Source organism: Mus caroli, unplaced genomic scaffold (genome assembly GCF_978045245.1).
Source record: "Mus caroli unplaced genomic scaffold, Mus_caroli_1 scaffold_10, whole genome shotgun sequence".
Taxonomy (NCBI): domain Eukaryota; kingdom Metazoa; phylum Chordata; class Mammalia; order Rodentia; family Muridae; genus Mus; species Mus caroli.
Window position 1 is genome coordinate 59,898,583 of NW_028227265.1, and position 18,761 is coordinate 59,917,343.

Consider the following 18,761-nt stretch of genomic DNA (forward strand, 5'->3'; position numbering starts at 1 on the left):
GTTCCTGAAATCTATTTGACGGTCCACAAAACATCCTCTTGTGTGGTAACATCATAGTCAATGAAATACGGGCAAAGTATCATGAGAGAAGTACTTTGCTGTTCCAGGGGCAAAGACTGACATTGAGTCAATGGATTAAAAAAAAAAAAACTGTCTGTCAGCTGTCATAACAAAGGCTGAAGAGGTACTAGTGAGTGTGTGTGTGTGCATGCATGCTTGTCTGTATCTGTGTGTGGTTTGTTGGGCTATATTTTGTGGGCTAAATTCTTCCTTTCTTTCACATGAGGAGAAGTTGTAAGGAAAGTGTCCCCAAACGTAATGAACTGGTTGAAGAACAAGTTAATAGTTTTTATTGATTTGTAATGTAGCATAAATTGTGAAATCAAACAACAAAGAATTCAAAGTCTTTGATTACTGCTTTATATGAAATTAAAATAACACTCTTAAAATATGCCACAGTGGAGCAAGACCACCAGGACAGCTTAAATCCATCTTGAAACACCCTGTCCAGAATAATACAGGTAAGTTTAAGAGTAAGTACTCTATTGATTCTATCCCAATCATAAAAAGAGTTTTGTTCCTGCTAGAATAGAAACTAAGGAAATCAAATATGCCAATAGTAGTTATATCCTTTCTTAATTTGCTGCCAAACATTTTTAGGATTTAGGATTATTTAAGGAATTGTTTCTAAGAAATTTCAAATTGTATCACCTGAAATATGTTTGTTTATTTAAAATGAACTACTTTAGTATGTAGTGTCTTTTTATAAGTAAAAAGATTTTTCACCTATTCCACAATGTAGATCCTCTCTAGTTACATAACAACAGCAAGTTGACTTTGGTATGAAATGGATTTTTACTTAACTTTTATAATTGATATATATTACTGACTACATATTGTTGTATGTGTATCAGTGTCCATAAAATGCTGTCATGTTAAGCAAAAAAAAAAAAAAAAATAGAGTATTCAATTACTTTCACTGTGTTTTGAGGACTTAATGTCAGTAGGGCACTCTGGATTTTTTCTCCATCATAGAATTTCTGTATTTCCACTTATTTGAGAATTCATACATTATCTTCTGGTTATTTTTATTTGTCTTCCATTTAATGTGAATATCCTGATATAATAAAAAACTGGCTCAATTCTGAACTTTTAAATGACTGGATGGTGTGTGAGTTTTGTAGGTAGTGCTGTGGAATGAAAACTGCCATTCTCAGTATTCTATGCAACAGCCTCCATATGGGCTACTCTGACAGCACCTTTTCCCTGTAGTTCTATTAGTTACCAAATTTATAGTGATATTTGGTTTACATGCTACAAGACATAATTTGCAAAAAAAAAAAAATTGCCACAGTAGAAGGAAGGTTGAGAAAATCCTATCATCCTGTAGTGCATGGCATGGAGGGCCCATTGGTTCAGTTTGAATATGGTTCTTACAGTGGGGGAAATTCCATGCAGTTTATGCTTTCAGCAACTGTCACCACAGCATCTCTCACACCTACTTTACCTTTGGAAAACACCAGCCAGAGAATAGTGTAGAGGAATCTAAATGGCTGTCTTCACATAAGCATGGGATCACATGCTATTAGTGTAATGTGGGTGAATTTTTTAAGTTATTTCAGCATTGGAGTTTTCTTGTGGTGATGAGGATTGACAGGGGCCCCATACATGTGTAGCATAAGGCCCACCAGAGATCCACTTTCTCAGCCCATTTCTTGGTGGGTCAAAGCTGTGCTCTGGCCATGGGCAATGCCCATCAGGGTACAGTGGAGTTTTACATATTGCAAAGGAAGTAAACAAGAATTGTTCATTTGCTAGATTGTTTGCTGAGCAGACTTTTTCCATACAGTGAAACCAGAGTCACTCAATGGTATATATGCAGAAATAAATAAAATAATGTTTCATATGAGGCATTACTCCCTTGGAATTGCTGTTTTCTTATATCTTCCATGCTTTCCTCCCTGGAGTAATACTTCAGTTTGCATAGCTACTAAGGGGGTCTTTCAGGCAGCTCTTGCCATGGGAGGCAATGGAAGTTGATGCTGATCTTCTTTGCATTGCACATGAGCTAGGGACCAGTGTTAGCACTGAGGGCCTTTAGCATCTTCCTCAGAAGATCTAGAGTAGAGTAACACACTGATCTCTCTAAAGCTTTGTCACACTTGCAGCTGGAAATCCTTTGCAAAGGGCTTTGGGTCTCCTTATTTGGCTATGTTGCATAATCATAGACTGAGCTTCCCTGTGCTAGGAATGGATATTCCCCCTTAGTGAAGGAAGTTCAAGTCAATACTTGGAGAAGTCCCTTCACTTCTGTCCAAGATGAGTACGCTCACTTAGAGTTGGGCCAGCATCCCTAGGGCAGAGACAGAAAGCAGCAATGGCAACACAATTCACTGTGGGATAACACTTCAGGCTAAGATGACACTTTTTGTGTCTGATAGGGCTCAGGATTGTAGGTATTTTGCACAATTTATTATAAATAGTAACTTTTAATAAATTTTTCTCTTCACATATTAAAAACACAAGAATGTGGCAAGGAAGAGTTCTAATATATTTATTCTGACAAATCAATATTCATCTTAAAGGCTTTTCATAAATGGTGTCAAAGCATATAGGGTCACAAAAATATTAGCCTCGGCACTGGCTACAATTGTTTAATGACAAATTTTGTTTCCCTCTTTTGTAGTTAGTGAGAAAATCACCAGAAGAACGTCACTGCGGTAAGAATGTGGTGTGCATTTTATAACATATTAATCTGTAGAAAATATAACATTCAGAACCTGACACTGTCTTTGCCTCTATGTGATACTATTTCAGCTCTTTACTTTTCTATAATCACAAGCTGAATAATTATTTATAGAGCAAACCATGTTGAAATTACTGATGATATCTCTCCTGCAGCATGAAATGCTGAAAAGGATCCATAGCTAGGTCGAAGATCCAATGGATAAAGTGCTTGCTATGCATGTGTGAGAATGAGAGTTTGGATGCCCAGAATCCACATGAGGTCTGATGGTCTCATGTGCTGCTGTATGCTGGGACCCTATGGTGAGACTGGAGGTGGTGACAGAGAACCCCCTAAAGTTTACTGGATATTTAGCCTGGGGTTTTCATCCATGAACAAGAGATCCAGCCCCAATCTAAGGTTGAAAGAAGGTTGCATATTTGCATTCTAACGGCTCCCTGACAATTCTACCATTTTTCTTTCTAGGTGTTCAAAAGCGGAAGATGTCAGGTATACTTCCCGTATCAAGGTAAAATGATTCTCTGTGAAATCGACTTTCTTATGAATTGTCTTAATTCAACAGTACTCTAACTATCCCAGTTTTATAAGGAAAGGTGATTCAGAGAAAACCATATTGTAGATGTGGAACTTTCTATCAATTGCAAGTGAGCAGTAAGTCCTTATGGGTTGTAGTGGCCCAATATGAGAATGGACTCAAAGGACATAGGGAATGGAAGACTGCGTGCAGTTCTCATATAATAGAAATTGTTTGATGTTTGACAAAGTAATGTTTGCAGAAATGAATACACATTAGACTGATTTTAAAAAGTGACTGTGATAATAGACCAGAATACCATTTAGTAAGTCCAGATATTTCAATGATCCAGGAATCTCCAAAGTGCCTTTACCCTCAGCAGAATGCCCATAGTTTTATCTACCCTTGGACGCTCCTATTTCAGGATCATATATGAGAGCCTCTCTTTGGTTTCTCTCTTTCATCTGTGTTTACTCTGAGAAGAAATTGTGGATATTTAGCAATTATGTTCATCAAATTTGCCTTATGAAGAGATTAGAGCATTTTCTATTTGATTCTTATAAGGGTATGTTGAAAGTTCTTCATCTAGTTAAACAATAACTGTCCTTCCCCAGTTAGCCAGCATTTCTAGAAGCAGAGAGTCAATTACTATATACTTCCGTATAAGTTCTTCTTTTTCTATTTTTGAAATATACATGTATATTCTTTGTGCCATATTCAAACACTTAAACTGTTGTAGTGTTTTATTTAGATACTTCCACATTCAGTATGAGGCTACTTTATCACTATGAGATGCTGGAGTTTAGGAAACTTGTTTCTGTATAACCTGTAGCCCTAGACTGAGGTGCTTGTGAATGATAAGTGACATTTTAATGATTTTTGAATGTGACTCAGTGGTCCAATGTGTCTCTATAAAGCAGTTCCACAGGTACTATGGTAAGGACAGCAGTGGCAATTTAACTGGCATTTATTTACAAATGGGAAAATGTGCATTTTATGCCCCCCAGCAATGGAGGAGAAAGACTGCCAAAAGAGGTTTCATCAATATTAATGATCATCTTATATAAAATGTAGAAAATTTGGCACATAATGAATTAAGTTTAGTCTCAACCGTAAGAACAATGTCCCGTGTCTCATTTCATGATTTTCTCTTAATCTAGTCTAGCCTAAATATTTTTACATCTTGATGATATCCTAGCAATTTGAAAATAGATAAGCATATTAGCAGACCTTTCATGTTTAATTAGGGTTTTTATTTTTCATGTGTCAATACCCTGTGATTTCTAAGAAGTAAAGTTGATTTGAAAGCATGCACCCAAAAACAAAAGAGTTAATTTCAGAACCAAACAAAAAGTTAACTCTCTACCTTTGCTTTGCAGGAAGAATCTAGCCAAACTTTACTTAGACCACTGAAGAGGATGCAAAAGGGTTTTGTGGGTTTTTGGAGTTCTGGAGTTTATGTTTGTTCTCCGGGAGAGCCAATACCTAACACTTGTGAAGAAAAAGCATCCCTAATGGTAATTCCCCCTCCATCCCTAATGGTAATTCCCCCTCATTTGATAAGTAACATATTTGCTTGTTATGAAGGGAAATGTTGGCTGTGTGTGCCTGTGCCTTGAGTACTGCAAGTAGTGTCAGAGAAGAGAAACCTAGCCTTGAACATTCCCCTAATCTCCTTCATATCCTCACTCCTTGCCAGGCCCTGTTTTAGGCAGTGCTTCCCTACCTCCCTAATGCTGTGACCCTTTCTTTAATAGAGTTCCTCATGTTGTGGTGACTCCCAACGACAAAATTGTTTTTGTTGTTACTCCATAACTGTAGGTTTGATAATGTTATCAGTTGTAATGTCCTATCAGGGTTTTCAGATGGTCCTAGGCAACTTGTGTGAGCCTGTTCTATTCAACTCCTCTAATTGATCATGGCAGATAGGTTGAGAACCACTGTGTTAAAATGTAAGTGTTAGGAAATTAGACTATGGAAACAACAAGAAAGAAAAAAAAATGAGCATGTTTGTAACACAGTGAGGAGAATTCATAAAATGACAGAAAGTAAATAATACAGGCTCCTGGAAGGAGGTACAGTCAACATGGAAGCAACCAACATATTTGTGTTTCTCTTCTTAGATCGACTGACTTTAAGTGTGTGAATGCTTTGCATGTGTATTCTGCCTGTGTCCCATGTGTGTGTGCTTCCCACAGACATCAGAAGAGGTTATTCCATCCCCTGGACTTGGTGTTTCAGAATTTTATCAGCAAACATTTTCTTTTTAATATTTTTTATTACATATTTTCCTCAATTATATTTCTAATGCTATCCGGAAAGTCTCCCATATCCTCCCCCCCACTTCCCTACCCACCCATTCCCATTTTTTTTTGGCCCTGGCGTTCCCCTGTACTGGGGCATATAATGTTTGTGTGTCCAATGGGCCTCTCTTTCCAGTGATGACTGACTAGGCTATGGCCTAGTCGGTCAGCAAACGTTTATGTATTACAAATCAAACCCAGGTGCTAGGCAAGAGCAATACTTGTTAAAAACTCCTCAGCCCCCTTTTCCAGCTCCTAGAGTGAATATGTTTGATATGAAAATGATTAGAAGTGTCATAAGGGGAAATAAGTATTCAGTCTTAGGATATTTTTTAACTTCCTGGACCCAGGCCTCAGCCTTCACATTTTACCTATTGAAGTCCAAAGGATTAATAGGCAGGGTGTGCACAATAGGAGGCTCGGTAAGCTGGGCACCCCTTTAATTTATGAACTCATAAAGCAAGCAGGATGGTCTCTGTCAGGTCAAGGACACCCTGTTCGTAATGGATATGGGAAGTAGGGGAAGGCAAGGTGAATTGTGGGTATCAAATGATAACTAATAGGAGTCAGTCTTCTCCTTCCACTATTTCAGTCTCAGGCATCAAGTTCAAGCTGTTTGTCATGCTGACAAGTACCTTTATCTACTCAGCCATCTCGCTGACCCTGATTTACACATTGACTGAAAATGCTTTAGCATGAACACACACACACACACACATACACACACACACACAGACACACCCACACCCACACAGAGTATATAAAAAGTGTGTGTGTGTGTGCGTGTGTTGATAACATTACACACCTGTTACCCAGTGCATGGGAGCTTCAGACAGAGAGAGATGTGTTCTCCTGGGTTTGAATACTTGCCCACTCTTTGAGAGAGGGTTCAACATTCGGGAATATGGCCAAGGGAGCACAAGGTTGTCAGGGGTAGGTTTTCATGGTTATGACTAATTGTGGTACCAGTTCTGTGTTATTTGTTTCCTGGTCTACCAGCATGTGAGAAGCAATAGAATACTACCACAAAATGGGACACCCCGTTGCCTTGCTGGAAGTTACTGACTTACTTTCCCATCAGACATTTTGTCACAGCAACTACAGAAGCAAGTAAAAAACAAAAAAGCCCTCTTTTCTGTTTTAATCCCCATTGAGAAGTTACAAAGCAAACACAAGGGTCTGTTTGCAGATCTTACTCACACCACTTCCTCCACTGCCTAGTGTTAACAACTAGCTAATTATCTTAATGTAAACCCTCTAAATTGACCATTAAGAAAGGGGCAGATTAGAGGTAATTATTACACCCAGTGAAATCATTAGAAACTGTGAGCTTAATATTGTCAGAAACCAAACTCAAATGTTCCTTCTTTTTAGCCTGGTTCAACTTAGTTTCCGAATTAAATTTAGCTACAATATGTGATGAACCTGAGTAAATTTTGTTCTAGAGAGAACTAAGCAAGAATTTAGAACTCAGGTAATTTTAGAGCACAGAAATTCACCTGGTAATCATCTTCTAGTTCAGTGAAAAGCCGTTAGAGTTTTCAAAACTAACATTCCTACTACAAACACCTTTCCCCTAAATAGAGATTTTTATGATGATACAGAACGTAAATAATAATGGTGAAGGATATGGTAACCAGAGATTAGTTACTGTTGGCATGAAATGAAGCAACTTCTTTTATATACCAATTATTAGATCCACAATATCATGAAAGCACTGATATATGCCAGGCACAACCTAGCCAAAGGTAGTTTCCATTCTTCAAAAAATAAATTATGTGTTTGAAATAAAGATAGACGCTATTTTCTGATACTAAACTTGCATAAAATCAAACTAACAGAAGACTTCCCAGAAGCCTATGTGGCAATTGCAGTGAAATAAGTATAAAATTAAAAAAAATGGACCTGAGCTAGATAATAACAGTTCCCTATTGCATGCTAAGAGAATACCCAATGTAAGTCTTTATGAAGAAGTACAGCCAGACAGGGATGACAACGACACAGGCATGTTTCAAATATGCTAACTAGCTTGGGCAAAGGAAAAGTTCTCATGTCAATGAGAAATTCATACTTTTCTCCATTTCATTTGCATTCTAAACGCTCTCTCTCCCCTTTATTTTAAAACTAGAATAAAAATGCATAATATATATATACATGTATATATACATATTCATATATACATACATATGTATAAATACATACACACATACATGGTCTCATGCATGTATATATACATAAAATATACCAACCAGATGACTCAGTGGATTCATGCACTTGCCTTGGAAGCCTAATAAGCTGAATTTCATCCTGAAAAAAGGAAAAAGTCTGTAATCTCTGCACCTCTAAATCCAGATTGGAGGCTAAGAGAGTAGAACAGCCCTGAAACTCACAAGCTAGACAGATTGAACCATACAGAGCAGCAGAAATGGTCAGAGCCCCTTTCTAACTCTGTGGAAGAAGAGAGCCAGCTCCTGAAATTTCCCTCCAGTCTACACACACACACACACACACACACACACAAACACACAGACACAGAAACACAAAAGACAGAGAGACAGACAGAGAGAGAGAGGGAGGGGAGAAATACACAGGCAAGAATAACACAGGCAGAGTAATGTAAACACATGTATAGAAACCCCTAAGATAAAGATTATTTTGAATCATGAATTTAAGTATACTGGTAGATAAATGCTGTTTATATACACCTGTTGTGTGACTAACAATTCAGGGAAATCTCTTCAGGGTCCTCTCATTTATCTTCAGTGTTATCTTCATGAATGTGGCAGATGTCCTGGAAATTTAATTTTGCATTATATGGTCCTTTCATTCTTCTTTAATAACTGGCTCAAGCATATTTACACAATGAGGAAGGGGATAATGAGCCCTGTAACACGTGGTATATGAAAGCGTGCCTATGTCTGAAAATTCCACATGCTTTGCCGTTTTCAAGACGATGATTCTCAGTGAATCCAGTGAACTAAATTCTAACATTTGAACAGTTTGAAGACACATAGATTGCATGCTTCCTCATCCTTTCCCTTTGATCAACAGTGCTTCTTAACTTATTTTGTTGAATCTTCTCTGTGTTATATTGTTTGATGATGCAGAATATGTTTTGGAGTGTGACTTTTTCATGTAAGTATCATGAAACCTGGTACTGAAGGGCAAAAGTAGGCTGCTAAGTTATACATTTCATGGAGGTGTATAGAGCAACAAATATGTGGAGACCTTATTTGCCATGCCGCATCAAATCCACTTTCAACATTCATATTTCCTAAATGTATCTGGTTGAATCAGTGAGTGCTCTGGGTAGCCTATCTAAGCTAGCATTATAGAATTGCTTTTTTCATTTTTTAAAAATTAGGTATTTTCCTCATTTACATTTCCAATGCTATCCCAAAAGTCCCCATACTGTCCCCCCAGACCCCTACCCACCCACTCCCACTTTTTGGCCCTGGCGTTCCCCTGTATAAAGTTTGCAAGTCCAATGGTCCTCTCTTTCCAGTGATGGCCGACTAGGCCATCTTTTGATACATATGCAGCTAGAGTCAAGAGCTCTGGGGTACTGGTTAGATCATAATGTTGTTCCACCTATAGGGTTGCAGATCCCTTTAGCTCCTTGGGCATTTTCTCTAGCTCCTCCATTGGGGGCTCTGTGATCCATCCAATAGCTGACTGTGAGCTTCCACTTATGTGTTTGCTCCGCCCCGGCATAGTCTCACTAGAGACTGCTATATCAGGGTCCTATTGGCACAGTCTTGCTAGTGTATGCAATGGCGTCATCGTTTGGAGGCTGATTATGGGATGGATCCCTGGATATGGCAGTCTCTAGATGGTCCATCCTTTTGTCTCAGCTCAAAAATCTGTCTCTGTAACTCCTTCCATGGGTGTTTTGTTCCCAATTCTATGAAGGAGCAGTGTCCACACTTTGGTCTTCGTTCTTCTTAAGTTTCATGTGTTTTGCAAATTGTAACTTATATCTTGGCTATTCTAAGTTTCTGGGCTAATATCCACTTATCAGTGAGTACATATCACTTAAGTTCTTTTGTGATTGGGTTACCTCACTCAGGATAATGCCCTCCAGGACCAACCATTTGCCTAGGAATTTCATAAATTCATTCTTTGTAATAGCTGAGTAGTACTCCATTGTGTAAATGTACCACATGTTTTGTATCCATGTCTCTGTTGAGGGGCATCTGGGTTCTTTCCAGCTTCTGGCTATTATAAATAAGGCTGCTATGAACATAGTGGAGTATGTGTCCTTCTTACCGGTTGGAACATCTTCTGGATATATGCCCAGGAGAGGTATTGCTGGATCCTCTGGTAGTATTATGTCCAATTTTCTGAGGAACTGCCAAACTGAATTCCAGAGTTGTTGTACAAGTTTCCAATCCCACCAACAATGAAGGAGTGTTCCTTTTTCTCCATATCCTCACCAGCATCTGCTGTCACCTGAATTTTTGATCTTAGCCATTCCTGACTGGTGTGAGGTGGAATCTCAGGGTTGTTTTGATTTGCATTACCTTTTTGATTAAGGATGTTGAACATTTTTTCAGGTGCTTCTCTTCCATTCGGTATTCCTCAGGTGAGAATTCTTTTTTTTTTTTTTTAAAGATTTATTTATTTATTTATTATATGTAATTACACTGTAGCTGTCTTCAGACACACCAGAAGAGGGCATCAGATCTCATTACGGGTGGTTGTGAGCCACCATGTGGTTGCTGGGATTTGAACTTCGGACCTTTGGAAGAGCAGTCGGGTGCTCTTACCCACTGAGCCTATGTTCAGTTCTGAGCCCCATTTTTTCATGGGGTTATTTGATTTTCTGGAGTCCACCTTCTTGAGTTCTTTATAAATATTGGATGTTAGTCCCCTATCTGATTTAGGATAGGTAAAGATCCTTTCCCAATCTGTTGGTGGTCTTTTTGTCTTATTGATGGTGTCTTTTGCCTTGCAAAAGCTTTGCAACTTTATGAGGTCCCATTTATCAATTCTCGATCTTACTGCACAAGCCTTTGCTGTTGTATTCAGGAATTTTTCCCCTGTACCCATATCTTCAAGGCTTTTCCCCACTTTCTCCTCTATAAGTTTCAGTGTCTCTGGTTTTATGTGAAGTTCCTTGATCCACTTAGACTTGACCTTAGTACAAGGAGATAGGAATGGATCAATTCACATTCTTCTACATGATAAGCTCCAGTTGTGCCAGCACCATTTGTTGAAAATGCTGTCTTTTTTCCACTGGATGGTTTTAGCTCCCTTGTCGAAGATCAAGTGACCATAGGTGTGTGGGTTCATCTCAGGGTCTTCAATTCTGTTCCATTGGTCTACTTGTCTGTCGTTATACCAGTACCATGCAGTTTTTTAACACAATAGCTCTGTAGTACAGCTTTAGGTCAGGCATGGTGATTCCACCAGAGGTTCTTTTATCCTTGAGAAGAGTTTTTGCTATCCTAGGTTTTTTGTTGTTCCAGATGAATTTGCAGATTGTCCTTTCTAATTTGTTGAAGAATTGAGTTGGAATTTTGATGGGGATTGCATTGAATCTGTAGATTGCTTTTGGTAAGATAGCCATTTTTACAATGTTGATCCTGCCAATCCATGAGCCTGGGAGGTCTTTCCATCTTCTGAGATCTTCTTTAATTTCTTTCTTCAGAGACTTGAAGTTCTTGTCATACAGATCTTTCACTTCCTTAGTTAGAGTCACGCCAAGGTATTTTATATTGTTTGTGACTATTGAGAAGGGTGTTGTTTCCCTAATTTCCTTCTCAGCTTGTTTATCCTTTGTGTATGAAAGGCCATTGACTTGTTTGAGTTAATTTTATATCCAGATACTTCACTGAAGCTGTTTATCAGGTGTAGTATTTCTCTGGTGGAATTTTTAGGGTCACTTATATGTACTATTATATCATCTGCAAAAAGTGATATTTTGACTTCTTCTTTTCCAATTTGTATCCCTTTGATCTCCTTTTGTTGTCGAATTGCTCTGGCTAGGACTTAGGTAGGGAGAAAGTGGGCAGCCTTGTCTAGTCCCTGATTTTAGTGGGATTGGTTCCAACTTCTCACCATTTACTTTGATGTTGACTACTGGTTTGCTGTAGGTTGCTTTTATCATGTTTAGGTATGGGCCTTAAATTCCTGATCTTTCCAAGACTTTTATCATGAATGGGTGGTGGATTTTGTCAAATGTTTTCTCCGCATCTAACGAGATGATCATGTGGTTTTTGTCTTTGAGTTTGTTTATATAATGGATTACGTTGATAGATTTCCGTATATTAAACCATCCCTGCATCCCTGGAATAAAAGCTACTTGGTCAGGATGGATAATTGTTTTGATGTGTTCTTGGATTCGGTTAGGGAGAATTTTATTGAGTATTTTTGCATCGATATTCATAAGGGAAATTGGTCTGAAGTTCTCTATCTTTGTTGGATCTTTCTGTGGTTTAGGTATCAGAGTAATTGTGGCTTCATAGAATGAGTTGGGTAGAGTACCTTCTACTTCTATTTTGTGGAATAGTTTGTGCAGAACTGGAATTAGATCTTCTTAGAAGGTCTGATAGAACTCTGCACTAAACCCATCTGGTCCTGGGCTTTTCTTGGTTGGGAGACCATTAATAACTGTTTCTATTTCTTTAGGGGATATGGGACTGTTTAGATCGTTAACTTGACCCTGGTTTAACTTTGGTACCTGGTATCTGTCTAGAAATTTGTCCATTTCGTCCAGATTTTCCAGTTTTGTTGAGTATAGTCTTTTGTAGAAAGATCTGATGGTGTTTTGGATTTCTTCAGTGTTTGTTGTTATGACTCCCTTGTCATTTCTGATTTTGTTAATTAGGATGCTGTCCCTGTGCCCTCTAATGAGTCTGGCTAAGGGTTTATCTATCTTGTTGATTTTCTCAAAGAACCAGCTCCTCGTTTGGTTGATTCTTTGAATAGTTCTTCTTGTTTCCACTTGGTTGATTTTGCCCCTGAGTTTGATAATTTCCTGCCCTCTACTCCTCTTGGGTGAATTTGCTTCCTTTTTTTCTAGAGCTTTTAGGTATGTTGTCAAGCTGCTAGTGTGTGCTCTCTCTAGTTTCTTTTGGAGGCACTCAGAGCTATGAGTTTCCCTCTTAGAAATGCTTTCATAGTGTCCCATAAGCTTGGGTATGTTGTGGCTTCCTTTTCATTAAACTCTAAAAAGTCTTTAATTTCTTTATTCCTTCCTTGATCAAGGTATCATTGAGAAGAGTGTTGTTCATTTTTCACGTGAATGTTGGCTTTCCATTATTTATGTTGTTATTGAAGATCAGCCTTAGTCCATGGTGGTCTGATAGGATGCATGGGACGATTTCAATCATTTTGTATCTGTTGAGGCCTGTTTTGTGACCAATTGTATGGTCAATTTTCGAGAAGGTACCATGAGGTGCTGAGAAGAAGGTATATCCTTTTGTTTTAGGATAAATTGTTCTGTAGATATCTGTTAAGTCCATTTGTTTCATCACTTCTGTTAGTTTCACTGTGTCCCTGTTTAGTTTCTGTTTCCATGATCTGTCCATTGGTGAAAGTGGTGAAGTCTCCCACTTTTATTGTGTGAGTTTCAATATATGCTTTGAGCTTTACTAAAGTTTCTTTAATGAATGTGGCTGCCCTTGCATTTGGAGCATAGTTATTCAGAATTGGAGTTCCTCTTGGAGGATTTTACCTTTGATGAGTATGAAGTGTCCTTCCTTGTCTTTTTTGATAACTTTGGGTTAGAAGTCGATTTTATTAGATATTAGAATGGCTACTCCACCTTGTTTCTTCAGACCATTTGCTTGGAAAATTGTTTTCCAGCCTTTCACTCTGAGGTAGTGTCTTTCTTTTTCCCTGAGATGGGTTTCCTGTAAGCAGCAGAATGTTGGGTCCTGTTTGTGTAGGCACTCTGTTAGTCTATGTCTTTTTATTGGGGAATTGAGTCCATTGATATTAAGAGATATTAAGGAAAAGTAATTGTTGCTTCCTATTATTTTTGTTTCTAAAATTGGAATTCTATTTTTGTGGCTGTCTTCTTTTTGGTTTGTTGAGGGATTACTTTCTTGCTTTTTCTAGGGCGTGATTTCCGTCCTTGTATTGGTTTTTTTCTATTATTATCCTTTGAAGGGCTGGATTCGTGGAAAGATAATGTGTGAGTTTGGTTTTGTCGTGGAAAACTTTGGTTTCTCCATCTATGGTAATTGAGAGTTTGGCTGGGTATAGTAACCTGGACTGGCATCTGTGTTCTCTTAGTGTCTGTATAACATCTGTCCAGGATCTTCTGGCTTTCATAGTCTCTGGTGAAAAGTCTGGTGTAATTCTGATAGGCCTGCCTTTATATGTTACTTGACCTTTTTCCCTTACTGCTTTTACTATTCTATCTTTATTTAGTGCATTTGTTGTTCTAATGTGTCAGGAGGAATTTCTTTTCTGGTCCAGTCTATTTGGAGTTCTGTAGGCTTCTTGTATGTTCATGGGCATCTCTTTCTTTAGGTTTGGGAAGTTTTCTTCTATAATTTTGTTGAAGATATTTGCTGGCCCTTTAAGTAGAAAATCTTCATTCTCATCTATTCCTATTATCGGTAGGTTTGGTCTTCTCATTGTATCCTAGATTTCCTGGATGTTTTGAGTTAGGATCTTTTTGCATTTTGTATTTTCTTTGATTGTTGTGCAGATGTTCTCTATGGAATCTTCTGCACCTGAGATTCTCTCTTCCATATCTTGTATTCTGTTGCTGATGCTTGGATCTATAGTTCCAGATTTCTTTCCAAGGTTTTCTATCTCCAGCGTTGCCTCACTTTGGGTTTTCTTTATAGTGTCTACCTCCCTTTTTAGGTCTTGGATGGTTTTATTCAATTCCATCACCTGTTTGGTCGTGTTTTCTTGCAATACTTTAAGGGATTTTTGTGCTTCCTCTTTAAGGTCTTCTACCTGTTTAGCAGTGTTCTCCTGTAATTCTTTAAGTGAGTTATTAAAGTCCTTCTTGATGTCCTCTACCATCATCATGAGATATGCTTTTAAATTCGGGTCTAGTTTTTCGGCTGTGTTGAGGTACCCGGGAGTGTGTGGGGTGGGAGTGTTGCGTTCTGATGATGGTCAGTGGTCTTGGTTTCTGTTAGTAAGATTCTTATGCTTGCCTTTCACCATCTGGTAATCTCTGGAGTTAGTTGTTGTAGTTGTCTCTGGTTAGATCTTGTTCCTCAGGTGTTTATGTTAGCCTCTATCAGCAGACCTGGGAGACTAGCTCTCTCCTGAGTTTCAGTGGTCAGAGTACTCTCTGCAGGTAGGCTTTCCTCTTGCAGGGAAGGTGCCCAAATATCTGTTGTTCAACCCTGCTTCCTGGCAGAAGTTGTGATCCACTCACAGAGGTTTTAAAATCCTGTGGAGGGTCCTGTGTATACCTTACGGGTGTCCGCAGACTCCACGCCCAAGGTACCCCTGTGCTGGTATGGAGCAGAAGGGGCTTGTGTCCCTGATCAGGCCGGGTTTTCTGCTTCCCTAACTAATGCAGTCTCAGGTCCCGCAGGATTGGATTGGAGCAGAAGCTGTGTTCCACTCACCAGAGGTCTTAAGATCCCGTGGCAGGTGTTGTGGGTAGCTGGCAGATGTCAGCTGACTCTGCACCCTAGCTACCCAGGTGCTGGCCGGACCGGAAGGGCACCTTATGGAATTTGATCACTTGTTTTGTGACCAAGTCCACTGGGCAAAACCCCTGCACAGCTTGGAATGAATCCCTCAGACGTTTGAAGTCACTCCTTCTGTACCTAGATGATGGTTATGTTAGTTACTTTCTATGGCTGTAAGAAAAGACCATGAGAAGACAACTTCCAGAAGAAAGGGTGTGTTTGAAGTTGGGCTCAAGGTTCCAGTTGGATGCACACATCACCATCATGGTTCAGGCAGCAGGCATGGTACTGAAGCAGCATCAGAATGATCACATCTTGACCTACACAGGAAAGAGAGAACTTTGTGGAATAGGCCTATGCTAAGTTTCACAGAGGCTAGAAGCTTCCAGGACTAGGCCTAGGTTATCACTCAGATGGAGGTATTAAGCATCAAAGATCACAATTACACCTAGTGCATAAAAGTTACTTTAACATAGAGTTAATAGGTAAGATTTTAGAAGGCCTATATAGAATCCATACATGGAACTCAGCAATTTCCCTCTGCTGTAGATATTGAAATACTTTATTCACGCATTCACAATTCAGCTCCACTGTTCTGATATCCCAGGTATCTAATAGACAACTGTGGAAGATCATTCATTGGGGAAGGGTTAGTGTAGTGCAGAAGAGAGAGGTTCATTTTGTTCTCAAAGCACCTCACTGTCCTATTCACTTCATCTGGCTGGAATTTAAAATTCAGGTCATAAAGACAGGAGAGGACACATATTGTCCTTTCTTTTTATATCTTTCCATTTTGCACATAATGATGATGTTAGGTAGCAATGAGCAGAAGAAAGGAAAGCATAACCCTAAGCAAGTCCCCATTAAAGATTTCTAGATACTCTGGGCCTTTTACTCATCATGCAGAAATGAAGCAGAAGTTTCTGAATATCAGAGAGTGTCCTTAGTGATGAAGTGGGTCTGGATACAGAAAAATTTTGGGGACTATAAATTGAGACTCTGATTAGCAGACAGGTGATAAAATGAATAAAACGAGTGAAACTTTCAATCAAAAGTAACATTGCCAATTTTTCTTATAGGTGCGAGGAAATGAACCACCTATCTTCCTTCACATTCCCAGGAAGCATAGAATCCATGTGCGTGAGGCTCCTGATGACATTGAGCCAACTCAATCCACAAGTGCTGCTGACAGCAGGGCTCCTGCTGATGCTGAGCCAGATTCTTCCACCTGTGCTGCTGTCAATGGGGCTCCTGTTGATGTTGATCCAACTCTTTCCCAGTGTGCTCCTGACAATTGGGACCCTGTAGTCAGTGAGCCAACTCATTCCACCTGTGCTGATGACACCAGGGCTCCTGATGACATAGAACCTACTTCTTTACAACCCGCTCCTGATAGTGGTGCTCCTGCTCATGTTGAGAAGATTCCTTCCCCAAGTCCTGTGGACAGTTCTGAATCTGATGAAAAATATGACTCAGAAACAGGTAGTGACATTGGGTTGGTTTTCATAACTGATTCAGATTTTTTCATGGAGCATGCAAGGGACACACCCCATTGTGACCCAGAGCCTACTCCTGGTACCTGCACTTGCCGTTCCCTAGATTCCATTGAAAGAACTGACCTGAATGTTCTGACATTGCCTCGAGCATAAGACAAGTATGCTATTCTTTCTTCAGGTGAGGAACCCAGTCCTGTTCCTGACCTAGATGAAGATCTAGCTGAAGTTTTTTATGACGCTTTAGAGTCACTGGATCAACCTAGCCATAGTGAATCCACTGTCTGGGAACATGATTTTCCTTGGGACCCAGATAAGCTACTGCTGCTGGTAATGCCCCCGATGTGGTTTCTTACATTGTTGTTATCAACGATGGCATGGATGAGAATTCGACTTCGGCAAGCGTGCTATGAAGAAAATGGCCAAGGACCTCCCTCCAACAGAAACGATAAACCAGGTAAGGTAGACCACAGTGGTTGCTTAAAATAGATGAACTTTAAGTTTAGATTGAAAAGTAGATCTCTTTGGTACTAATAGTCATGATTAATACATTTCATGCTATTTAAGCATTACCTAGCATCAGAAAAAAATTGTTTTCTTTTCCCAACTTAATGAAAATACTTCACATAGTTAACAAAACCAGTTTAGACCAACATAACTGACCATGGTACTTGGTTGACTCCCATCCTGGAATGAGGCAAAATTTTTTTCACTCCCATTGAAAACCTTGTGTTTTTTGAATGGCTAAGCAGAGAAATCTTCCTGTTAAACATTAGTTTCTATTTATCTCTGCTCTTCTGAAGTCTGATTTTTGAAGACTGAAGTCAAAAATTATTGTTTTATTGGAGTCTCAATTGTGCAATGTGATATTTTCTGAGAAAATGTTTTTTTTTAATTTGTTTTTATTTTTTACTTTTTGGTTGTTGTTCATGAGATTGGTCCCTACGTGGGGCAGTCTCTGGATGGTGCTTCCTTCAGTCTCTGCTCTGAACTTTGTCTCTGTAACTCCTTCCATGGGTATTTTGTTCCCCCAGCTAAGTAGGATCAAAGTATCGACACTTTGGTCTTCCTTCTTCTTGAGCTTCATGTATTTTGCAAATTGTATTTTCGGTATTCAGCCTGGAAACAAACATTCCAAAGGAAGCAACATCTGAGAATATAATTAACAAACAAGCCTCCACCTTCTCACTGTTTCTCATTACATTGATCCTGATGACAATGACACTGCTGCTGCTCCTGGCAATGCCACCAATGATGTGCCCGGTGATACTATTGATAATTCTTGCTTTTCTTCTAGATGCTGCTGGAGCTGAACACTCCAACACACACTGACATACCTAGACAAAATCAGTGAGGAAGAAACTTATTATATATATGTAAATATATAAATTTTATATATAAATAAAATATTTTATCTAATAGAAGACTGAAGTCAAAAATTATTGTTTTATTGGAGTCTCAGTTGTGCAATGTGATATTTTCTGGGAAAATGTTTTTTTTTAAATTTGTTTTTATTTTTTACTTTTTGGTTGTTGTTCATGAGATTGGTCCCTACGTGGGGCGGTCTCTGGATGGTGCTTCCTTCAGTCTCTGGTCTGAACTTTGTCTCTGTAACTCCTTCCATGGGTATTTTGTTCCCCCAGCTAAGTAGGATCGAAGTATCTACACTTTGGTCTTCCTTCTTCTTGACCTTCATGTATTTTGCAAATTGTATTTTCGGTATTCTGACTTTCTGGGATAATAGCCACTTATACAATTTGAAAAGGAAGAGGTCAAAATATCACCATTTGCAGATGAAATGATAGTATATGTAAGTGACCCCAAAAATTCTACCAGAGAACTCCTAATCCTGATATGCTCATGGATTGGCAGGATCAATATACTAAAAATGGCTATCTTGTCAAAAGCAATATACAGATTCAATGCAATCCCCATCAAAATTCCAACTCAATTCTTCAACGAATTAGAAAGGGCAATCTGCAAAGTCATCTTCAATAACAAAAAACCTAGGACAGCAAAAACTCTTCTCAAGGATAAAAGAACCTCAGGTGGAGTCACCATGCCTAACCTAAAGCTGCACTACAGAGC

At 38.9% G+C, this 18,761-nt stretch overlaps 1 protein-coding gene across 2 annotated transcripts in view; it reads left to right on the forward strand.

The window, feature by feature from the left end:
* The window catches only part of LOC147002394 (uncharacterized), a 35,249-nt gene extending 17,215 nt beyond the window's left edge, over nucleotides 1-18,034 (forward strand). The window contains exons 8-14 of one of the 2 annotated variants that reach the window (XM_085843908.1): nucleotides 460-521; nucleotides 2,687-2,720; nucleotides 3,212-3,254; nucleotides 4,640-4,801; nucleotides 16,260-16,662; nucleotides 16,855-17,130; nucleotides 17,971-18,034. In XM_085843908.1, the coding sequence (XP_085700034.1) occupies nucleotides 460-521; nucleotides 2,687-2,720; nucleotides 3,212-3,254; nucleotides 4,640-4,801; nucleotides 16,260-16,662; nucleotides 16,855-17,130; nucleotides 17,971-18,005 (1,015 nt within the window). In that variant the 3' untranslated portion in view covers nucleotides 18,006-18,034. The remainder of the gene's footprint in view (nucleotides 1-459; nucleotides 522-2,686; nucleotides 2,721-3,211; nucleotides 3,255-4,639; nucleotides 4,802-16,259; nucleotides 16,663-16,854; nucleotides 17,131-17,970) is intronic. The other variant, XM_085843909.1, reaches the window with a different exon arrangement.
* Nucleotides 18,035-18,761: the final 727 nt, after the last annotated feature.